Below are 18,559 nucleotides of genomic sequence, written 5' to 3'. Positions count from 1 at the left end.
TAATGTAGTACCAAAGAAAATGAATAAAGAGCCTTGATTTAGGTGGAGAAAGCATCAGGACTTGATGGAGGAGTCTTCAAGTATGAAAATAGACAAATTCCTTAGGGAGACAATACTGCAAAACATATAAAAGAGCTATAAAAAAGCTTAATGGATTTCCATAATGCAAATGAAAACATTTTCATTATGGCAATCTGATAAGACTATGTAAATTAAACATATTTAGTATGATCGTGTGCTCAAAAAAGTCAGATTTATCAGAATATAATATTATTTATACAGTATATTAAACAGCAAAATAAAAAAAGAAACTTTTGATTGTCCAATTTTTGTCGCTACACTTCCCCATAAAAATGCAATAAAAAACAATCAAAATGTCAAATGTACACCAAAATGGTACCAATAAAAATGTCATGCAAAAGACAAATCCATGCACAGATTAATTGACACAAAATAATATAGTTATGTATGTCAGAAATGGGCAACACAAATCAAATATTTTACTAAAGTTCACATTTTTTATCCACAAAAACATATATATATATATTAAAAAAACATATATAAATTTAGCATTGCCTTAGTCATACTTAACTGAAGAATCATATTGACAAGATCATTTTACTGCACAATAAGCACTGTAAAAAGAAAAGCCCCCCCAAATTTTTATTTTTTTCACCACTTGACGACACATGGATTTTTTCACCATTTTTCAGTACATTGCATGGTAAAGTGAATGGGTTCATTCAAAACTAAAATTTGTCCTGCAAAAGATTAAACATTCATATGGCTATCACCAGAAAAATAAAAAAACTTCTGGCTCATGAAAGAATAGAAGGAAAAAACGAAAGTCAAAGAGGAAATTTTGTCATTGTGAGAAGTTAAAAACATTTTACAACATTTGTTCAGTATTGAAAAATATATTAAAGGGATATTCTCAACTTTGGGAGTTATTCCCTATCTATAGATTAGGGAATAACTTCCCGATCGCAATGGTCTGACCACTGAGTCAACCATCAATCCTGAGAATTGGCGCTCTGAAAAGAGCAATGGCCTCTTCTTAATGGGACCCCTGGAGATTGCCAAGCCATGCAGTTGGCTGGCCTTAAGCACTCCCATAAGTATGAATGAATGGTCCATTCACACAAGGCTCTTCAGAGCCCTGGTTCTTGAAATTTGTTGGGGATCCAGTGGTTAGATCTTCAGCGATCAGGAATTTATGACCTAACAAATAATGGATAACTTCCGAACTTGAAAATACTGCTTTACATACAAAAAAAATTGTAGAAACGTAGTTAAATTACATCTGAAATTAGCTGTTTTGAAATACAATCTATTTACCTCCATAGAGAAGATCCAGGAGGAGATTGACAACGTGGTTGGACAGAGTCGATGCCCTTCAGCAGAGGACCGACTCAAGATGCCATATACTGATGCTGTCATTCATGAGCTCCAGAGATTTGCTGATATCACACCTCTGGCCCTTCCACATGCCACAAGCAAGAACATAGTATTCAGAGGATACAACATACCAAAGGTCAGAAGATTGAGATATTAAAGTTGTACAGAATAAGAAAAACATGGCAGAAACAGAACCACTATTTTCAAAGGAATTGGTATAAGCAATGCCAGATATAGCCATTGGATAAGAGTAACGCTGTCATATACTTATAACGTGCTAAAACTGTAGAAAGGGACATGGACCGCACATTCAGAAATCACACCTTCTAGGTCAGGGGTCCACTTAGAGGTTCACAGTAATGTGGCAGTGGGCTTCATATAGTCTGACTAGAATGTAGGACTAAGAATCTCATGTTCAGTTTAGTGAATTTTTGCTTCGCCGCCATAGATCAATGTGTGATTTTTGGCTGAGCGGTCCATGTCTTTTTCTACAGTTAGGTAATATATTATAATATTATGCTATAATACAGAAATAGCCAATAACAAAGTAAAAGCGTTACAGCATTTTAAAGAAGCACTCCCATTAAAACTGTTATCCTCCAGTCATCATATTATATAGCACTGTCTACTTGCAATTGATCATTTTGCCTTTCTTCCCAGCTAATTCTTCTCTTTTCCATTAGGTCTATGACATCACGTAATTAAAAACAGACTAGCCGAATCCTTCTAAGTTCCATGTAGAAACAGGAGGTCTCTTTTCGCTGCATGATTCATAAGTCACTGCAAAATTCATTGGCAGGGGGATGAGGGAGCAGCTGGGTCAGTAGTAGAAGGGGGGGATAAAGAATCTTCCTGTTTCTACATAGAGCAGAGAAAAGAAAACAACTGGGTAGAAAGACAAAAGGAGCAATTGTAAGTACACAGTGCTGTATAATATGATGATTGCAATAAATTAAGAGTATAAAAACTTTGATGGAAGGAGGAGGAGGAGTTCTTCTTTAATTACAATTTTTATACCACCCACATTGTAAGTCATTCAGATTAAATAATTAAAGTAATATTGTCAGCTGATTACATCTTCTATATTTTCGTCAATGATTATATTTTCATCACTTTTACTTCTAGGACACGATCGTTTCTCCATTATTGACTTCTGTATTAAAAGATCCTAAGTATTTCAAGAACCCTGAGCAATTTGACCCAAACCACTTTCTGGATGAAGAAGGATCTTTCAAGAGCAATGATGCCTTCCTGCCATTTTCTATTGGTAATAATAACTTTATAGTATTGTATAAGAGTGATTAAGTATTGCAAAAAATGCAGGTTTTAGATGTCTGTCTGCATTCATCTCTGCATTTCATTTCCGTACATAAAGATGGTTTAACATGTTGTAAAGAGATGGCATATTGCTATGATATGCTGTCACTTCATGATTAGTGGATGACCAACCACTGGGATATATTTTGAGCCTGAGAATTAAATGGACTTTCACTGAGGAATCGAAGATAGAAAAAACACATCATTAGAAATACATTTCTAAATATCTTTAATTAGCAAATCCTCTAGTTTTGTAAGATGTAATTACTAGTGTTGAGCCACCCCCGTAGTGTTCGAGTTCGGTTCGGTTCGTCGAACACCCGTGTGTTCGCCGAACTGTTCGTCGAACTGTTCGTCGAACACCTTCGAACACCGTTAAAACCAATGGCAGGCAAACAAAAACACATAGAAACACATAGAAAACACCTTGAAAGGTGTCCAAAAGCTGACAAACTGCTCAGAAGACACAACTAACACATGGAAAAGTGACAAGTACATATAGTCATGCGAAAAGAAAAGAGGTGGAGGAGTAAAAGGAGGGGGAGACACAGATATAGGCATGTCATGCCCTTCTAAAATCTAAAAAGTGAGAAGCCGACACGTTCAGTCCGCTCCTGCCCGTGCCACCTCCGTGTCGCCGGGTTTGTGCCAGAGCCGCGGTGAACCCTGACGGCCAGCCCCCCTCTCCCAATACTGGTGCCTGTCCGCTGGTGGGTCGAGCGAGCCCCCCTGTGGTGGAGGCAGCTCTAAGCTTTTTAATTTAAATTGTCTCTCTAATTTGAATGAATACACTTTAAATCCATTTACAAGGATCTATTGGAGGGCAAGTCTCATGCCAGCAGCCGCGTAATTCCAGCTCCAGTAGCGTCCACTAAAGCTGCTGCAGTTAAAAAGCTTTTATAAGGATCGAGCTCGGCTGTCCACCGCAAGGCATCCTACTGCCAGTCCCAGCCCCTATGCCTTGGGGTGCCTCCTGATGCTCTTCACTGAGTATCCCGTGGTCCCGAAGCATTTCCTTTGAAAAAATTAAGTGTCCAAACTACAGGTGGTGTAGCTTGCTTAACAGCCGGGATAATCCGCTGACTAGCAGACACTGCTACTAGGCACAAAGTATTTCCTGGGCTAGATGCAGTTAAAAATTTGTAATTAGATACTCTCGTTGGATGCTGAGAAAGCATTCCATAGAGTCTCCTGGCATGCCATATATGATTCTCTTAAAAAGCTTGGGGTAGGGGTCTAGGGGACCCTTTTATGGCCAAAATCACGGCCCTGTATCACAATACGTCACCTAGGCTGAAGATAAATGGAACTGTAGCACCCTGAGGGCTCGGTTGCTACAGAGGTATTGCACCTCACCCAGAGGTGTGATATCTCACTCTCAGGTAAGGATGGAGTGTGGATCAGGACCCGACACCTGCATGCATTACACCACATTGCCGTGGGGCAGGGCGACCAATATGCCTCTGAGATGGGCACGACAGTCCCTGTCCCTGGCTGGAGTGGGGGGAGGGAACACTGAGGAAGTGGAACCCTGTAGTGCAGGAGCAGGGAGGAAGCAGTTCCTGGGTGCATTGAGAAGGGAGTATAAAAGGTGGGCACCATCTTAGTTCAGTGCAGAGAAGTCTGAGCAGAAGTGGCAGGGAGCAGGGGCTCTGCATGAGCTCTGCTCCGGAGGCGGGCCTAGTAACAGAGGCCCAGGCCTGGAAGAGGGAGAAGGAAGGAAGAGGAGCGGAGAAGGCTCCAGGAACGAGGAATGAAGGGATCCCAGGGGTGCGGACGGGTGAGTCGCCACCGCATGCCCGAATCCACCTGCGTGGAGGGGTCAGGCCAAAGGGGGAGACCGGTCCCCGAAACTAGTGGAGGCAGGAAACGACCCTCAGCTAGAAACCGGAGGCTGTGACATTTTATGTGGCGCAGCCCCTCGCTACACCCGCTAGGAAGGCACCACATAGGGTCAGGGAAACTGGCGCCAAGTTTACCAAGAGGAGGCCCGAGGCAGCCGGACAGAAGGGTTGGTAAGAAAGTGGTGAGCACAGTACGACGTGGGCAGCCGTTACCTGTGGACGTGGTCTGGATAATAAGAACTGTGAGTAAAGGCCCTGGACTGCATCACTGACTCCGTGTTGTTACTGCTGCTGCCCTGCACCATCACCCCCATCCTCCGCATACACTGCCCTGAGGCTATACTCCTCCCGTGGGGAGTTATGCTAGGCTCTGCTGCACCCACAACACCAGCCTCAGCGGTCTGCCGTGCAGCGGCGGTTCACTCTGACCGCAATCCACGGGTGGCGTAGTCGGACATTTAAACATCAAAACCACATAAATAGTTCCGCCACTGGTTTGACCACCCTGAGCCACGGAACCGGGTCGCCGCCACGAAGACTACAACCACCTGCATCCACCAAAAAGGGTCCGGCTCCGGGTGTCCCAAGGCCCAGGGGGTGCATCAGAACATTTTCATCACCTTTCACAATCACCAATGGGACAAGGCAGGGATGTCCTCTGTCCCCTCTCTTATACATCCTAGTGACGGAGCACCTGCTCTCATCAAGTCGCCATAACCCCAATATTAGGTGGATTGAGGTGGGAGGCACCGAGTACAAGTGCTCTCTATTTGCTGATGATGTTCTAGTATATATCACTCAATCACATATATCCATCCATGCTGTTATGGCTGAAATAGATCACTTTGTTACATGGTCAAATTTTAAAATCAATGCAGTGAAGTCTGAGGCCCTCGATGTCTCCCTCCCCAAATCCATATAGGATTCCATCCAGTCCAACTTTCCCTTTGCCTGACCCTCACAGGGTATCAAATACTTAGGAATTCCAATTCATAGAGACCTCTCCCATCTATGTTATCTTAATTTTGGGCCCTTTATTGAACAACTCCATACAGACCACGGTTGGCAAGTTAGAACTGTAAGATTCACTACGTGAACCACTGGTGTTTTGTGGAAAAGCACATGTACACTGTGTTCCAAATTATTCTGCAAAAAGTGTTTAGGAGTGATAAGGGAAGAATTTGTTTGTTTGTCAGTTAAACTCATTGATGGTGATGTGTGTCAGGGCTCTTTATATCACTGTAAGCAATTGCAGACACCTGTGCTAATTAGTTTGGCAGGTGTGTTCAATGAAAGGCAAGACTACTTAAGAAGGCTGTCTCACTTTATTAAGCAGCCTACATTTTCTGCCAAAATGGGAAAGAAAAAGGATGTGTCGGCTGCTGAGAAGCAACAAATTGTGGAGTGTTTAGGTCAAGGCATGACTACAATCAACATTGTGCGATGATCAGGATGAAGTGTCTTGGCAATCAAGAAGTATGTAGCTGATTCACAGTACACACGTGTGCGTGCTGATAAGGGCAAATTGAGGACTCTTTCCTACAGGCAATTACGTCAGGTTAAAAGAGCAGCGGCAAAAAAGCCTTGTCATAGCAGCAGACAAGTTTTTGAAGCTGCTGGTGCCTCCAACTTCCCCCGATCAACAAGATGCAGGGTCCTTCAGAGGTTTGCAGCTGTGCATACGCCATCCTGTCGACCTCCTCTATCCACTTCACACAAGCAGAAATGGCTCCAGTGGGCTAAACATTACATGAAGACTGATTTCAAAACTGTTTTGTTCACGGATGAGTGCCATGCAGCGCTCGATGGTCCAGATGGATGGAGTGGAGGATGGCTGGTTGATGGACACCCCACGCAAACACGGCTACAGCGCCAACAAGGAGGAGGTGGAGTAATGTTTTGGGCTGGAATCATGGGGAGAGAGATTGTCGGCCCCTTTAGGATCCCTGAAGGCGCTAAAGATGAACTCCATAATGTATGTGGATTTTCTCAAACAGCACTTCCTGCCATGGTTCAAGAAGAAGAACCGTGTATTTCACAGCAAGATCATTTTTTGCATGATAATGCACCATCTCATGCTGCACATAAAACATCTGCATCTCTGGCTGATATGGGTATAAAAGGGGACAAACTTATGGTGTGACCCCCATGCTCCCCTGACCTCTACCCCATTCAGAAACTCTGGAGCATCATCAAAAGGAGTTTCTATGATGGCGGGAGGCAGTTCACATCTAAGCAACAGCTCTGGGAGGGCATTCTGTCCTCATGCAAAACAATTGAAGCAGAAACCATCCAAAACCTGACAAATTCAATGGACGAGAGAGTTCAGAAGCTCCTTTCGAACAAGGGGTCCTATGTGAAAATGTAACATCACCTAGAATAAAGTTTTGAGTTGAAAACTGTTTGATTTCAGTTTCTAATAACCTGCTAATGCTTATAATTTCAAAAATGACATTTTTTTTGGTCTTTATTAAAATGAAAAGGTTGATCGAAAAGTTTGGGGGATCTAAGAGTGTGGCAACCCAGTAGTCATGATTACTTCGAATTCTGACAATATGAGGGTCATGTTGCAGGTAGTGCAGCAAGAAGGCACTTATGTGTCTTGCGCATCTCGGAGCCCCAAAATTATTTTCTGGGCTAGATGCAGCTAAAAATTATTATTAATTTTAAATCTGGTGGAGCTTAGTATAGATGGCCTAATAGGATCAGTGCTGCACACTGCTACAAAGCCCAAATTATTTTCAAGCCAAGATACAGATAAACATGATTAGTAATTTTAAATCTGGTGGAGCTTATTATAGATGGCCTAATAGAATCAGTGCTGCACACTGCTACAAAGCCCAAATTATTTTCCAGCCAAGATACAGATAAACATGATTAGTAATTTGAAAGCTTAAAACGGTTGGTAGGGTGATTTTAACCAATCATCAAGCTTTTACTCTCCCCAGGATGACACAGGGGTAGAAAAGTCGTTTCGGATCCATGATTTGTTCATCTTTATGAACGTGAGTCTGTCTACATTATCAGTGGAGAGCCGCGTGCGCTTATCTGTCAGCACACCACCAGCAGCGCTGAACACACGTTCAGACAGAACGCTGGCTGCGGGGCATGACAAGATCTCCAAGGCGTAAGTGGCTAGCTCCGGCCATTTATCCAGATTGGAAGCCCAAAAAGAGCAAGGGTCCAGTGACACAGTCATGGCTTCAATGTTTACTTGGAGACACTCCTGTACCATCGTCTCTAGGCGTTGACTATGTGTCAGACTTCTTGTCTCCTCTGGCCTTGCAAAGGATGGGCTAAAAAAGTGGTGAAATGATTCCGCAAAATTGATGTTACCAGCAGATACTGTGGTTCTGTTACGGTTTGAGTGCTGAACACTTGACGGTCCCACGGTTGGCAAGTTGGAACTGTGAGAATCACTACGTGCACCACTGGTGTTTTGTGGAAAAGCACATGTAAGATTCTGCAACAGTCTCTGCTGATACTCCTGCATGCGTGCATCCCTTTCTATGGCAAGAATAATTTCGGCAAATTTACTTTTGTACCGGGGATCTAACAGTGTGGCAACCCAGTAGTCAGGATTATTTCTAATTCTCACAATTCGAGGGTCATGTTGCAGGTAGTGCAGCAAGAAGGCACTCATGTGTGTTGCGCATCCAGGAGCCCCAAGTCCCTGTTGTGTTGGTGGCGAGGTAACAATCATGCTTCCTTCCTCTGTCCTCTCCCCCCTACCTCGCACAACAGAAATGTGATCAAGGTCTCCCTCATCTGATGAGTCTTCCATCAGTTCGTCCTCCACTTCTTCCTGGGCTCCTGCACCTTCCTCACTAGTTTGGCTGCTACCATGCGCCCTGGTAAAACCATCTCCCCCACCCTCACATGCCTGCCGTCTTGGTGCTGCCGACCGTCTGGACCTTGCAGATGTTAGCCCTTCCGCATACAACTCCTCCTCCTCTACTTCCTCCACCTCCTCTTGTGCCACCACCTGACTCCGAATTCTGTTTAACATGTGCTCCAGCATGTAAATCACCGGAATAGTCATGCTGATAATGGCATCGTCAGCACTAAACATCTTCGTCATTTCAAAACTGTGCAGAAGGGTGCATAGGTCCCTGATCTGAGACCACTCCTCCAGCGTGATTTGCCCCACCTCTGGATCTCGTTGGCCCAGGCTATACGTCAGAACGTATTGCACCAGGGCTTGTCGGTGCTGCCACAGTCGCTGCAACATGTGCAGAGTTGACTTCCACCGGGTAGGCACATCGCATTTTAGCCGGTGAAGTGGCAGGCCCAACAACTTCTGTAGAGATGTAAGTCGCTGAGCTGCGGGATGCGAACGGCGGAAGTGAGCACACAGCGACCGTGCCCTCTGCAGAAGGCCATCTAGTCTGGGATAGTGGGCTAAAAATTGCTGGACAACCAGGTTCAACACGTGAGCCATACAAGGCACGTGTGTGACATTGCCCCGGCGAAGGGCCGCACCCAGGTTTGCAGCATTGTCGCACACAGCCTTCCCTGGTTTCAGGTCCAGTGGAGACAACCATTCATGAAATTGGTTCTCCAGAGCTGACCACAACTCCTCAGCTGTGTGACTCACATTTCCCAGACATTTCAAAGTAAAAACCGCCTGATGACGTTGAGCCCTACTGCCAGCATAGTAAGGAGGTGTGCAGGATCCCTTCTGCGCAGTTAGAAAGCTTGTGGCATGACCAGACAGGCTTTGGGTGCAGATGGAAGACCGAGAGGAGGTTGAGGAGGCAGAAGCAGTGGAGGAACTTTGACATAAAGAGGATTGACGCATAACTCGTGGGGACGGCAAGACTTGGACAGCAGCCCCTTGTCCTGCTATCACCATAGTTACCCAGTGCCCAGTCAGCGACATGTAACGCCCCTGTCCATGCCTACTCGTCCAAGTGTCTGTGTTGAAATGCACCCTGTCACACACAGAGTTTCTCAAAGAAGCGGTGATGTTGTGTGCGACATGCTGGTGGAGCGCAGGCACACCTTTCTTTGAGAAGTAGTGCCGACTGGGCATCTGGTACTGGGGCACTGCGATGGACATAAGGTCTCGAAAATCCTCTGTGTCCACCAGGCGGAAAGGCAGCATTTCTGTAGCCAAGAGCTTGCAGATGGTGAAATTCAACCTCTTAGCTTTCTCATGGCTAGGAGGAAATGGTCTTTTACTTGTCCACATTTGAGGGACCGAGGGCTGGCTATTGTGCTTAGACGGGGTTGATAAGGGTGTCCCCGGCAAACTGCCGGTCTGTGAGGAAGATGCAGGCGGACATGTTAGGTTGCCTTGATCCAAAGGTGGTGCTATCGATGTCGGACAGCGCTCAACACCAGCTGGTGTTACCACCTCCAAAGAAAATGATGACCTGCCAATCACGCTGGCTGTTGCGGGTAAAGTGGTGGCAGGTCTGCGCCCCAAAACAGGTGTGACTGCTGTCCCCCCAGTCACAGAGGATGAAGAGGCCGCGGATGCACAAGATATGGCAGACGGTGGTTGGCCCGGCCGGCTAGGACGCATTGTAGCACACTGAGCTTCCCACTGCAACTTATGCTTCATGTCCATGTGCCGATTCATGCATGAAGTACTCAAACTATGTATTTTTTGGCCTCTACTAAGCTTTTGCTGACAAATGTTACAGATAACACAAGTTGGGTCATCTTTATCGATCTGAAAAAATGCCCAGGCTATGCAAGGCTTAGCACCCATGCGACCTGAAGCGCCACCACGACTTGTGGTGAGAGGCAGAGTTGTGTTTGAGGATGCAGTTGTTGACGTGCTTCCAGTACTACGTCTCTGTCCAGGAAGGCGCAACCTGACCTCGTCGTCACTAGCATCTTCCTCCACCTCCTCTGCTGACCTCATCTCTTGGCTGACTGTGGGTTGACAGTAAGTGGATCTCCAACCTCATCATCATCACCCTGTGCGTTATCACACCCGTCATCCTCAGAGCCAACCTGTTCCTGCCCTGACAAAAAACTAAAGTTGTCGCTCCAATCAGGTATTTGAGTCTCATCATCGTCTTCCTCATTGTCTCCACCAACAGGAGTTACAGTTTGGGAATGAGGGTCTACATTATGGTCAGAACCTTCTGCGTCTGGTCCTGGATCCGACTCATAAAGATTCTGGGCATCAGTGCAGATCATTTCCTCGTCTGGATTCACAGAAGCGCTGGAGTCGACCTCTGATTCCCAGGCTATAGTATGAGTAAACAGCTCTGCAGACTCAACCATCTGTTCTACCTCATACTCAGACGGGCAGCTGGAGATTTGGGAGCTGTGAGGAAGCAAGTACGATTGGGGTGACACCTTTGAGGACTGGAGTATTTGTGATGCTGAAGTTGTTGTGGAGGAGAGCCCACTTAAAGGAGCACTTGATAACCATTGAAGCACCTGCTGTTTTTGTGCCTCATCTGGAATTTGTAGCGATTGGCGTGGCCGTAAGAAAGGGATCTTATCACATTGTCCGCTAAAAGAAGTAGACATTTTAGTTTGGCTGGAAGATGGTCTTTCTTCTGCAGATGTTACTGTTGCTTTAACACCTACCCCACGGACACAACCTTTTTTCCCCTTCCCAACACGCCTATTCCCCTTTCCACCAGCAGCAGGCCTTTTTCCACTCATTTTGGTGGTTAACTAATTCACAACTCTGGAGTTGTTTGCACAAAAAAACAATGGATGGGAACCGAGCAGAGCTGAGTGGCCAAACTGTGGTATTAGGCCAAAACTATTGGCTGGGTTAGATGCAGAAAAAAATTATATTCGATTTGCAACCTGATGGAGGTCAATATAGATGGACTAATAGAACAAGTCCCACACACAGCTAGAAGCCCAAATATTTTTTCAGAGGTAGATGCAGAAAAAATATATATTCAGTTTGCAACCTGATGGAGGTCAGTATAGATGGACTAATAGAGAAAGTCCCACACACTGCTAGAAGGCCAAATATTTTTTCAGAGCTAGATGCAGACAAAAAATTATTTTGAATTTGCAACCTGATGGAGGTCAGTATAGGTGGACTAATAGAACAAGTCCCACACACTGCTAGAAGGCCAAATATTTTTTCAGAGCTAGATGCAGAAATAAATTATATTCAGTTTGCAACCTGATGGAGGTCTGTATAGATGGATTAATAGAACAAGTCCCACACACAGCTAGAAGCCCAATATTTTTTCAGAGGTAGATGCAGAAAAAAAATTATTTTTAATTTGCAACCTGATGGAGGTCAGTATAGATGGACTAATAGAGAAAGTCCCACACACTGCTAGAAGGCCAAATATTTTTTCAGAGCTAGATGCAGATAAAAATTATTTTTAAATTGCAACCTGATGGAGGTCAGAATAGATGGACTAATAGAGAAAGTACCACACACTGCTAGAAGGCCAAATATTTTTTCAGAGCTAGATGCAGAAAAAAATTATATTCAGTTTGCAACCTGATGGAGGTCAGTATAGATGGACTAATAGAACAAGTCCCACACACAGCTAGAAGCCCAAATATTTTTTCAGAGGTAGATGCAGATAAAAATTATTTTTAATTTGCAACCTGATGGAGGTCAGTATAGATGGACTAATAGAGAAAGTCCCCCACACTGCTAGAAGGCCAAATATTTTTTCAGAGCTAGATGCAGATAAAAATTATTTTTAATTTGCAACCTGATGGAGGTCAGTATAGATGGACTAATAGAGAAAGTCCCACACACTGCTAGAAGGCCAAATATTTTTTCAGAGCTAGATGCAGAAAAAAATTATATTCAGTTTGCAACCTGATGGAGGTCTGTATAGATGGATTAATAGAACAAGTCCCACACACAGCTAGAAGCCCAATATTTTTTCAGAGGTAGATGCAGAAAAAAAATATATTCAGTTTGCAACCTGATGGAGGTCTGTATAGATGGATTAATAGAACAAGTCCCACACACAGCTAGAAGCCCAAATATTTTTTCAGAGCTAGATGCAGAAAAAAATTATATTCAATTTGCAACCTGATGGAGGTCAGTATAGATGGACTAATAGAATGATGCTATGCCCAAAAGATTTTACTTCACTAGGTGCATTAAAAAAATTGGTATTCTATACACAGGTGGTATATCTTGCAACACAGATAGGCTACTCCACTGACTAACACACTCTGCAATAGGCCAATAAGGATTAGCTTTGCTAGATTCAGCCAAATCCTGTGAAAAAAACTTGCACAGCACTGGCACAGACCTGCCTGGCAAAAACTGATAGGAACTGATGTAACCTAGTCCTGAAAAGGACTGCAATTACAATTAGTCTTTACTCCCACAATCTATCTATTTAAGAGCACAGACCTGCCTGATAAAAGTCGTAGGAAATGCTGTAACCTAGTCCTTAAAAGGACTGCAATCACAACTATTCCCTACTCCCAAGCTATCTGTAGATTTGTGCGAAAATTGGCTTGAAATTAACAAGGTATAGCGCACACAGCAACAGCGGTGCCGTCTAACACGCAGCTGCAGCAGTGAGAAAATGGTGGCGACGGGGAAAATGGCTTGGTCTTATAGGGCAAGGACATGTGACATACACTGCCAATGACACATGCCCTTGCTTGTGTGAAAAAAAGCACTTCGCTCCGTGTGTGCGCTGCTGATAGGCTGACAGATTGCACCTCCCCACTGCAAATGCGGGAAAGAGAAAAAAAAATGGAGATCTTCATTGTTCCTGCAGAGATCCATCCCCTGCCCCTCCCCCCACCCCGCTGTACACTCAAACTGCGTATTAACATTAATTTTCATCATTACTGAGAAAAAATCCAGTTATGATTTTGGTGCACGAACAGTTATCGAACATAACCTCGAACAGCCGAATTTTTCTCAAATTGTTCGTGTTCGCCGAACGGCTCGAACACCGCCCAAAACAGCTCGAATTTGAGATTGGCGAACAGTTCGAGTAGAACAACGCTCATCTCTAGTAATTACTATAGGACATTAAAATGACTGTCACCATATTATACTGACAGAAACCTGTCCTAGACTGTTAATAGGATTAGTGCCTCTGAGCCTGGGTAGTATGAAGCGCCTCCCCCTCGTTTGATGTGTAGGAAGATGTGCTCCCAGTGCATATTTAGAAATAATTAAAGAGATGCCAACAGTGGTGATGTAAGAAGAGGCTGCTCACACTGCTGTCCTCCTTGCTATCTGATCTAATACTGGAGATATCAAGGATGCTGAGGTAAGAAGAGGCTGCTCACACTGCTGTCCCCCCTGTCTAACTAATCTAATACGGAGATACCAAAGGTGCTGAGTTAAGAAGAAGCTGGTCACACTGCAGTCCCCCCTGTCTAACTGATCTAATACGAAGATACCAAAGGTGCTGAGTTGAGAAGAAGCTGCTCACACTGCTATCCATCCAGTCTATCTGATATAATACCAGAGTTAGCAAGGGTGCTGAGGTAAGAAGAGGCTGTTCACACTTCTGTCCCCCCTGTCTATCTGATCTAATACTGGAGATACCAAAGGTGCTGAGTTGAGAAGAAGCTGCTCACACTGCTATCCATCTAGTCTATCTGATCTAATACCAGAGTTAGCAAGGGTGCTAAGGTAAGAAGAGGCTACTCACATTGATGTCTACCTCATCTGATATAATACTGGAGAGACCAGGGCTGCTGAGGTAAGAAGAGGCTGCTCACACTGCTGTCCATCCTGTATGTCTGATCTTATACTGGAGATACAAGGCGTGAAACATTAAAAAAAAGGCGGCTCCCACTGCTGTCTATTCTAAATGATCTAATACTGGAGATATTAGAGGTGCTGAGGTGAGAAGACACTGCTCACACTGCTGTTTTCTCTGTCTATCTGATCTATTACTGGAGATACCAGGAGTGCTGAGATAATAAGAGACTGCTCATACTGCTGTCCACACTGTTTTCTGAATTCTGAACAGCTGCTAAACATAGCTTATTATTACATGATATAGGGTATCTCTAGGTTACCACATCAGAACTTCACATGTCCATAGGCATTTAACTTTTTTTATTAACATTCCAAGACAAGTTTCTGTCAGTGGTAGCTGCTTTTTCTACTCTAGTAAAACCCTTTCAATGGGAAGCAAAACGACATCATGTTGTGTTCCCCTAATTCCCAGGACTGGTGAACCCTAAGGAAATGTATTTTTTCAAGAGATTGTTTCACTAAGACAAACCCTTTCTATATGCCCTATTAGAGTAAATGGACTCTTAGTGGTAGACTGGCATATATGTATTATGTCATATAAATGTTCAGCATGAAATACTATTATTGCCTTCCATTGAATTAATAGTTGTCTTGCACTACCTGTTTAGTGTGATATTCCTATATTATAGCATAGCTTCAGGATATGGGTGATTTTAGGTTATGTTACCTGTAATCTTCTCAGGATAAAAACATAATCCATTTTAATTCTGCAGGAAAAAGGAGCTGTCTCGGAGAGGGATTGGCTCGTATGGAGATCTTCCTTATTTTGACCACCATATTACAGAAATTTAGCCTGAAATCCAACAAAGCTCCAGAAGATATTGAAATTACACCAGAACCTGGAAAAAATGGAGTGGTAGCCAGAACTTATCAGCTCTATGTGGAACCCCGATGACACCAATTTTTCAACTGCATCGTTAATAAAGCTTTTTTCAATTACATTTCAGGGCGTGTTGTTCTGGACATAACATGTATGTATGGACAATTCACTGAGTGTAGTCTATGGCAACTGATATATTTTGCGCGATTTTTATTGCTAAATATTGTGAAATATTTAGAAAAATATGGAGAAAAATAAAATGTGTTTTAGTGCCATTTACAGGAGGTTACTGTGCAAGCCAATGATCGTATGAGAGAAATTAATAACTGCATGAAACAAAATGCTTGGGGAAAAATTGGCTAAGTCAGCAAATTCGAATTTCAAAAGAGCCACTTATCTCTAACGCGTGTGTATATATATCTATTCAATTAGAAAAGAAGGCATCTCTCCAAAATTGTGAAAAAATAAGGACTTTTTTTCCATCAGATGTGGCAACGTTTCAGCTACCTTCTTCTCTGATTGAATATAGAATATAATATTAGACAATGGAATCTATAAATTGTAATGCAGTGGTTTGCTGCATTACTGTAATGGTTCAGGGTGTGTTTTGGCCGAACATGTACCTCCCCCCAGGTGACTGGTCACATGACTGTGACATCAGCACAGGTCCTGTGCACACAGAAGGTCTGATCACATGACTGTGACATCAACACAGGTCCTGTATGTGCACTGGAAGATATATAAACCCTGGTAAATATGAGACAGGGTGTGAAAGGCGTGAGACCTGTTCCCCGTGTGGAACACCATTAGTGTGAGGCCTAGTGAGGCCTGGTGAGGCCTGGTGAGCCCTAGTGAGGACTGGTGAAGCCTGGTGAAGCTTGGAAGGTATGAAGGCTGGATCAATGTGTGTGTGAGAGATGCCAGCAGCCTTGGAGGGCAAAAGGGCTGGAGACCATGTTTGGTAAGACTTAGAGCCACAGCTGTGGCAGAACAAAGTGGACTGAAGCAGCTACGACCCGGCAAAGGTAGAAACACTATGTTATATGGACATTGATATAAGTGACTTTGCTGAAGACTGTAACTGGAGCCAAGTGGGCCTGTTCACCACTTGAAATGCTCCCGGATGTTATGTGTGTAAACATGCCGGTGAGACACTGAGATGGACTCGGCTATAAGCGGTTTATGATAAATAATAAACTGCTGGATTGTGAAATACGGGAAAGGTGTTGCCTGGTGTGCTTTAATTGTCCCGGTGCAGCGAGTATCCCCCAGCATGGTGACTAGCACTTCCTTACATGTGGTTCGAGAATGCGGGCAACTGCAGCCCGGTTGCTAGGGGCAACTGCAGCCCAGTTGCTAGGGGCAACTGCAGCACGGTTGCTAGGGGCAACTGTACAGGACGACGAGTGTGGATACCGGCATCTTGCTGTGGGTCGGTGGGGTCACGAAGATTAAGGCATCTTGCTGTAACTCGGTGGGGTTACGAAAATTGTCCTCACACTCAAAACCTGGTTTGCTGTGGCTCGGCGGGGTCACGAAAATTAAAGCATCAGTCTATAACTCGGCGGGGTTACTAAAATTGTCCTCGTACTCAAAACTGGTTTGCTGTGGCTCGGCGGGGCCACAAATTTTTTTTCGGGAAGAGCGGTGTTAAGTGTCTAGTGTGAACAGTGTACAGCGATAACTATGAATGGAGCAGTATCTCCAGACGGAATGGAGAAGTGGTTGGATGACCGAGTGCAATTGCTCTTCGGCATGATGGAGTGTCCTGAAGAAATGCGGGAGCTGATAAAGATGGCTGTGAAAGGAGCAGCAAATGAGACTGAAGCTATTGAGCGATTAAAGTGCCTGTCAAAAGCACAGCAGCAGGCATTTGAGAAAATACAGCAACAGGACATGGTGCAGGAACAGCAGGAGCTGTTGGCACCATATAGAATGGCGGCAGTGGACCATTCTGTGAACTCTCCGGTGGTGCCAGTATTGTCCCAGAGTGCCCGGGGAGGTGGTAAGAGATGTTATGAACTGAGTCCTAAGACTATTGCTGATTTTTTTTGTAAAAATCCCCCTACAGGTGTGGGTGTCCAAAAGGGGGCGGAGTTTGACAAGAGCGTAGAATATAGAAAACCAAAATTTGTTACTGGTTGTGGGTTGGTACCGCCTAAAAATGACAATTTGACCGTTGATAACGGGGTAGCTCAAGTAGAAGGGGTTAACGTCAAGGTGGGAGGTGACTTGTTGGTCCACGACATCATGGGGAGTGACACAGACCCCAAAACTGACGGTGATGCTATGAAAGTAGAAAGAGAGTTCAGTCAGGAGGGGCTAGACGAGGGGAGAGAGTCCCCCTCTCGTCGTTGAAGACGCAAGGGCCACAAAAAGGTTGCTCCTGTAGTCTTTGCTGAAAGTGAAAATACAGAAAATATAATGCTGTATGCCTTTGATCCAAGTGTGGATCCTGCTTTAGAGGCAAAAGAGGAGGTGATGTTGCCAGTAGCAACCTCCGGTACACGGTACACGGTAGCAAAGGCGAGAGAGCTTGTAAGGGAACTCCTACATGATGTTATAAAGATGGAGAGAGGCTGCCATCTACTGGCCAGACACAGTCAAGCGGAACCAAGATATGCAAGGAAAGTTGAAGTGAGAGCAGATTTAGACGCTGGACCTGATCAGGTGACTTCCAGGAAGGAGTTCCGGGAGATAAGAGGCCAGCGTGCCAAACCTGAGGGGTCTTTGGTGCCAAGCAGCAGAAAGGAGCAGACGTGTTCCCTGCGTGCTGAGAAGCCCCGCGTGACAGGCCTAAGCCAGAGGCCTGTGAGGTGCCACCGCCGGGCACCGGTAGAAGAGCTCCGGATCCCTCACAGATGTGACCCGAGTGCTGTTCCTGCTGAGGAGACTCGGAGCCTGCTTGCGGTGCTGAGTAAGTTCGCGGAACCCGACGTCGCCCGCTGACAGATGAGGTCTGGACCCCCCTACCAAAGGCTTGAGAGACTGCCTCCAACGGCCAAGCAGAGAGGACTTGAAAGACGGCTGCCCCAGGAAAGTCACGCCAGTGAAAGCAGAGGAGCTGCATACGTGAACAGGGCTGTCACTTCTACTGTTCACTCACGGTACCGGGGACAATTGGGTTTAGGTACTCAGGTTGGGAGGGGAGCGGTTGGGGTTAAAGAAGCTCAATGTGCCCTAATTGAATTTATCCAGAAAAAGACTCACGGCCTAGCGGGAATAACTGGTGACCCCCGCTAGATCCATATGCACAGTTAAGGAACTCACGTGGTGTCTCCCATGATCTAGGGCACCACATTACCTTGAGAGACTTCGCATTTTGCTAATACTTCAAATTACTGTTTATTACCCTTGTTGCAATCCCTTGTTCAGCATACCTGTTAAATATATATAAACTGTTTATATTCAACTCTTACTGTTCTCGCATTGTGTCTCTGTGCGTTGCATCCCGGCACGTGCATTACATTTGGCGTA

At 44.7% G+C, this 18,559-nt stretch overlaps 1 protein-coding gene across 1 annotated transcript in view; it reads left to right on the top strand.

The window, feature by feature from the left end:
* Positions 1–15,203, top strand: part of LOC141154983 (cytochrome P450 2C20-like) — a 36,131-nt gene extending 20,928 nt beyond the window's left edge. The window contains exons 7-9 of the mRNA XM_073641570.1: positions 1,347–1,534; positions 2,524–2,665; positions 14,976–15,203. Coding sequence (XP_073497671.1) covers positions 1,347–1,534; positions 2,524–2,665; positions 14,976–15,157 — 512 coding nt within the window. The 3' untranslated portion in view covers positions 15,158–15,203. The remainder of the gene's footprint in view (positions 1–1,346; positions 1,535–2,523; positions 2,666–14,975) is intronic.
* The last annotated feature ends 3,356 nt before the right edge of the window (positions 15,204–18,559 follow it).

This window comes from Phyllobates terribilis, unplaced genomic scaffold, assembly GCF_046119375.1.
Source record: "Phyllobates terribilis strain yellow unplaced genomic scaffold, ASM4611937v1 Scaffold_7__3_contigs__length_470593459, whole genome shotgun sequence".
In the NCBI taxonomy this organism is placed as follows: Eukaryota; Metazoa; Chordata; class Amphibia; order Anura; family Dendrobatidae; genus Phyllobates; species Phyllobates terribilis.
This window is presented reverse-complemented; position numbering and strand designations above follow the sequence as displayed.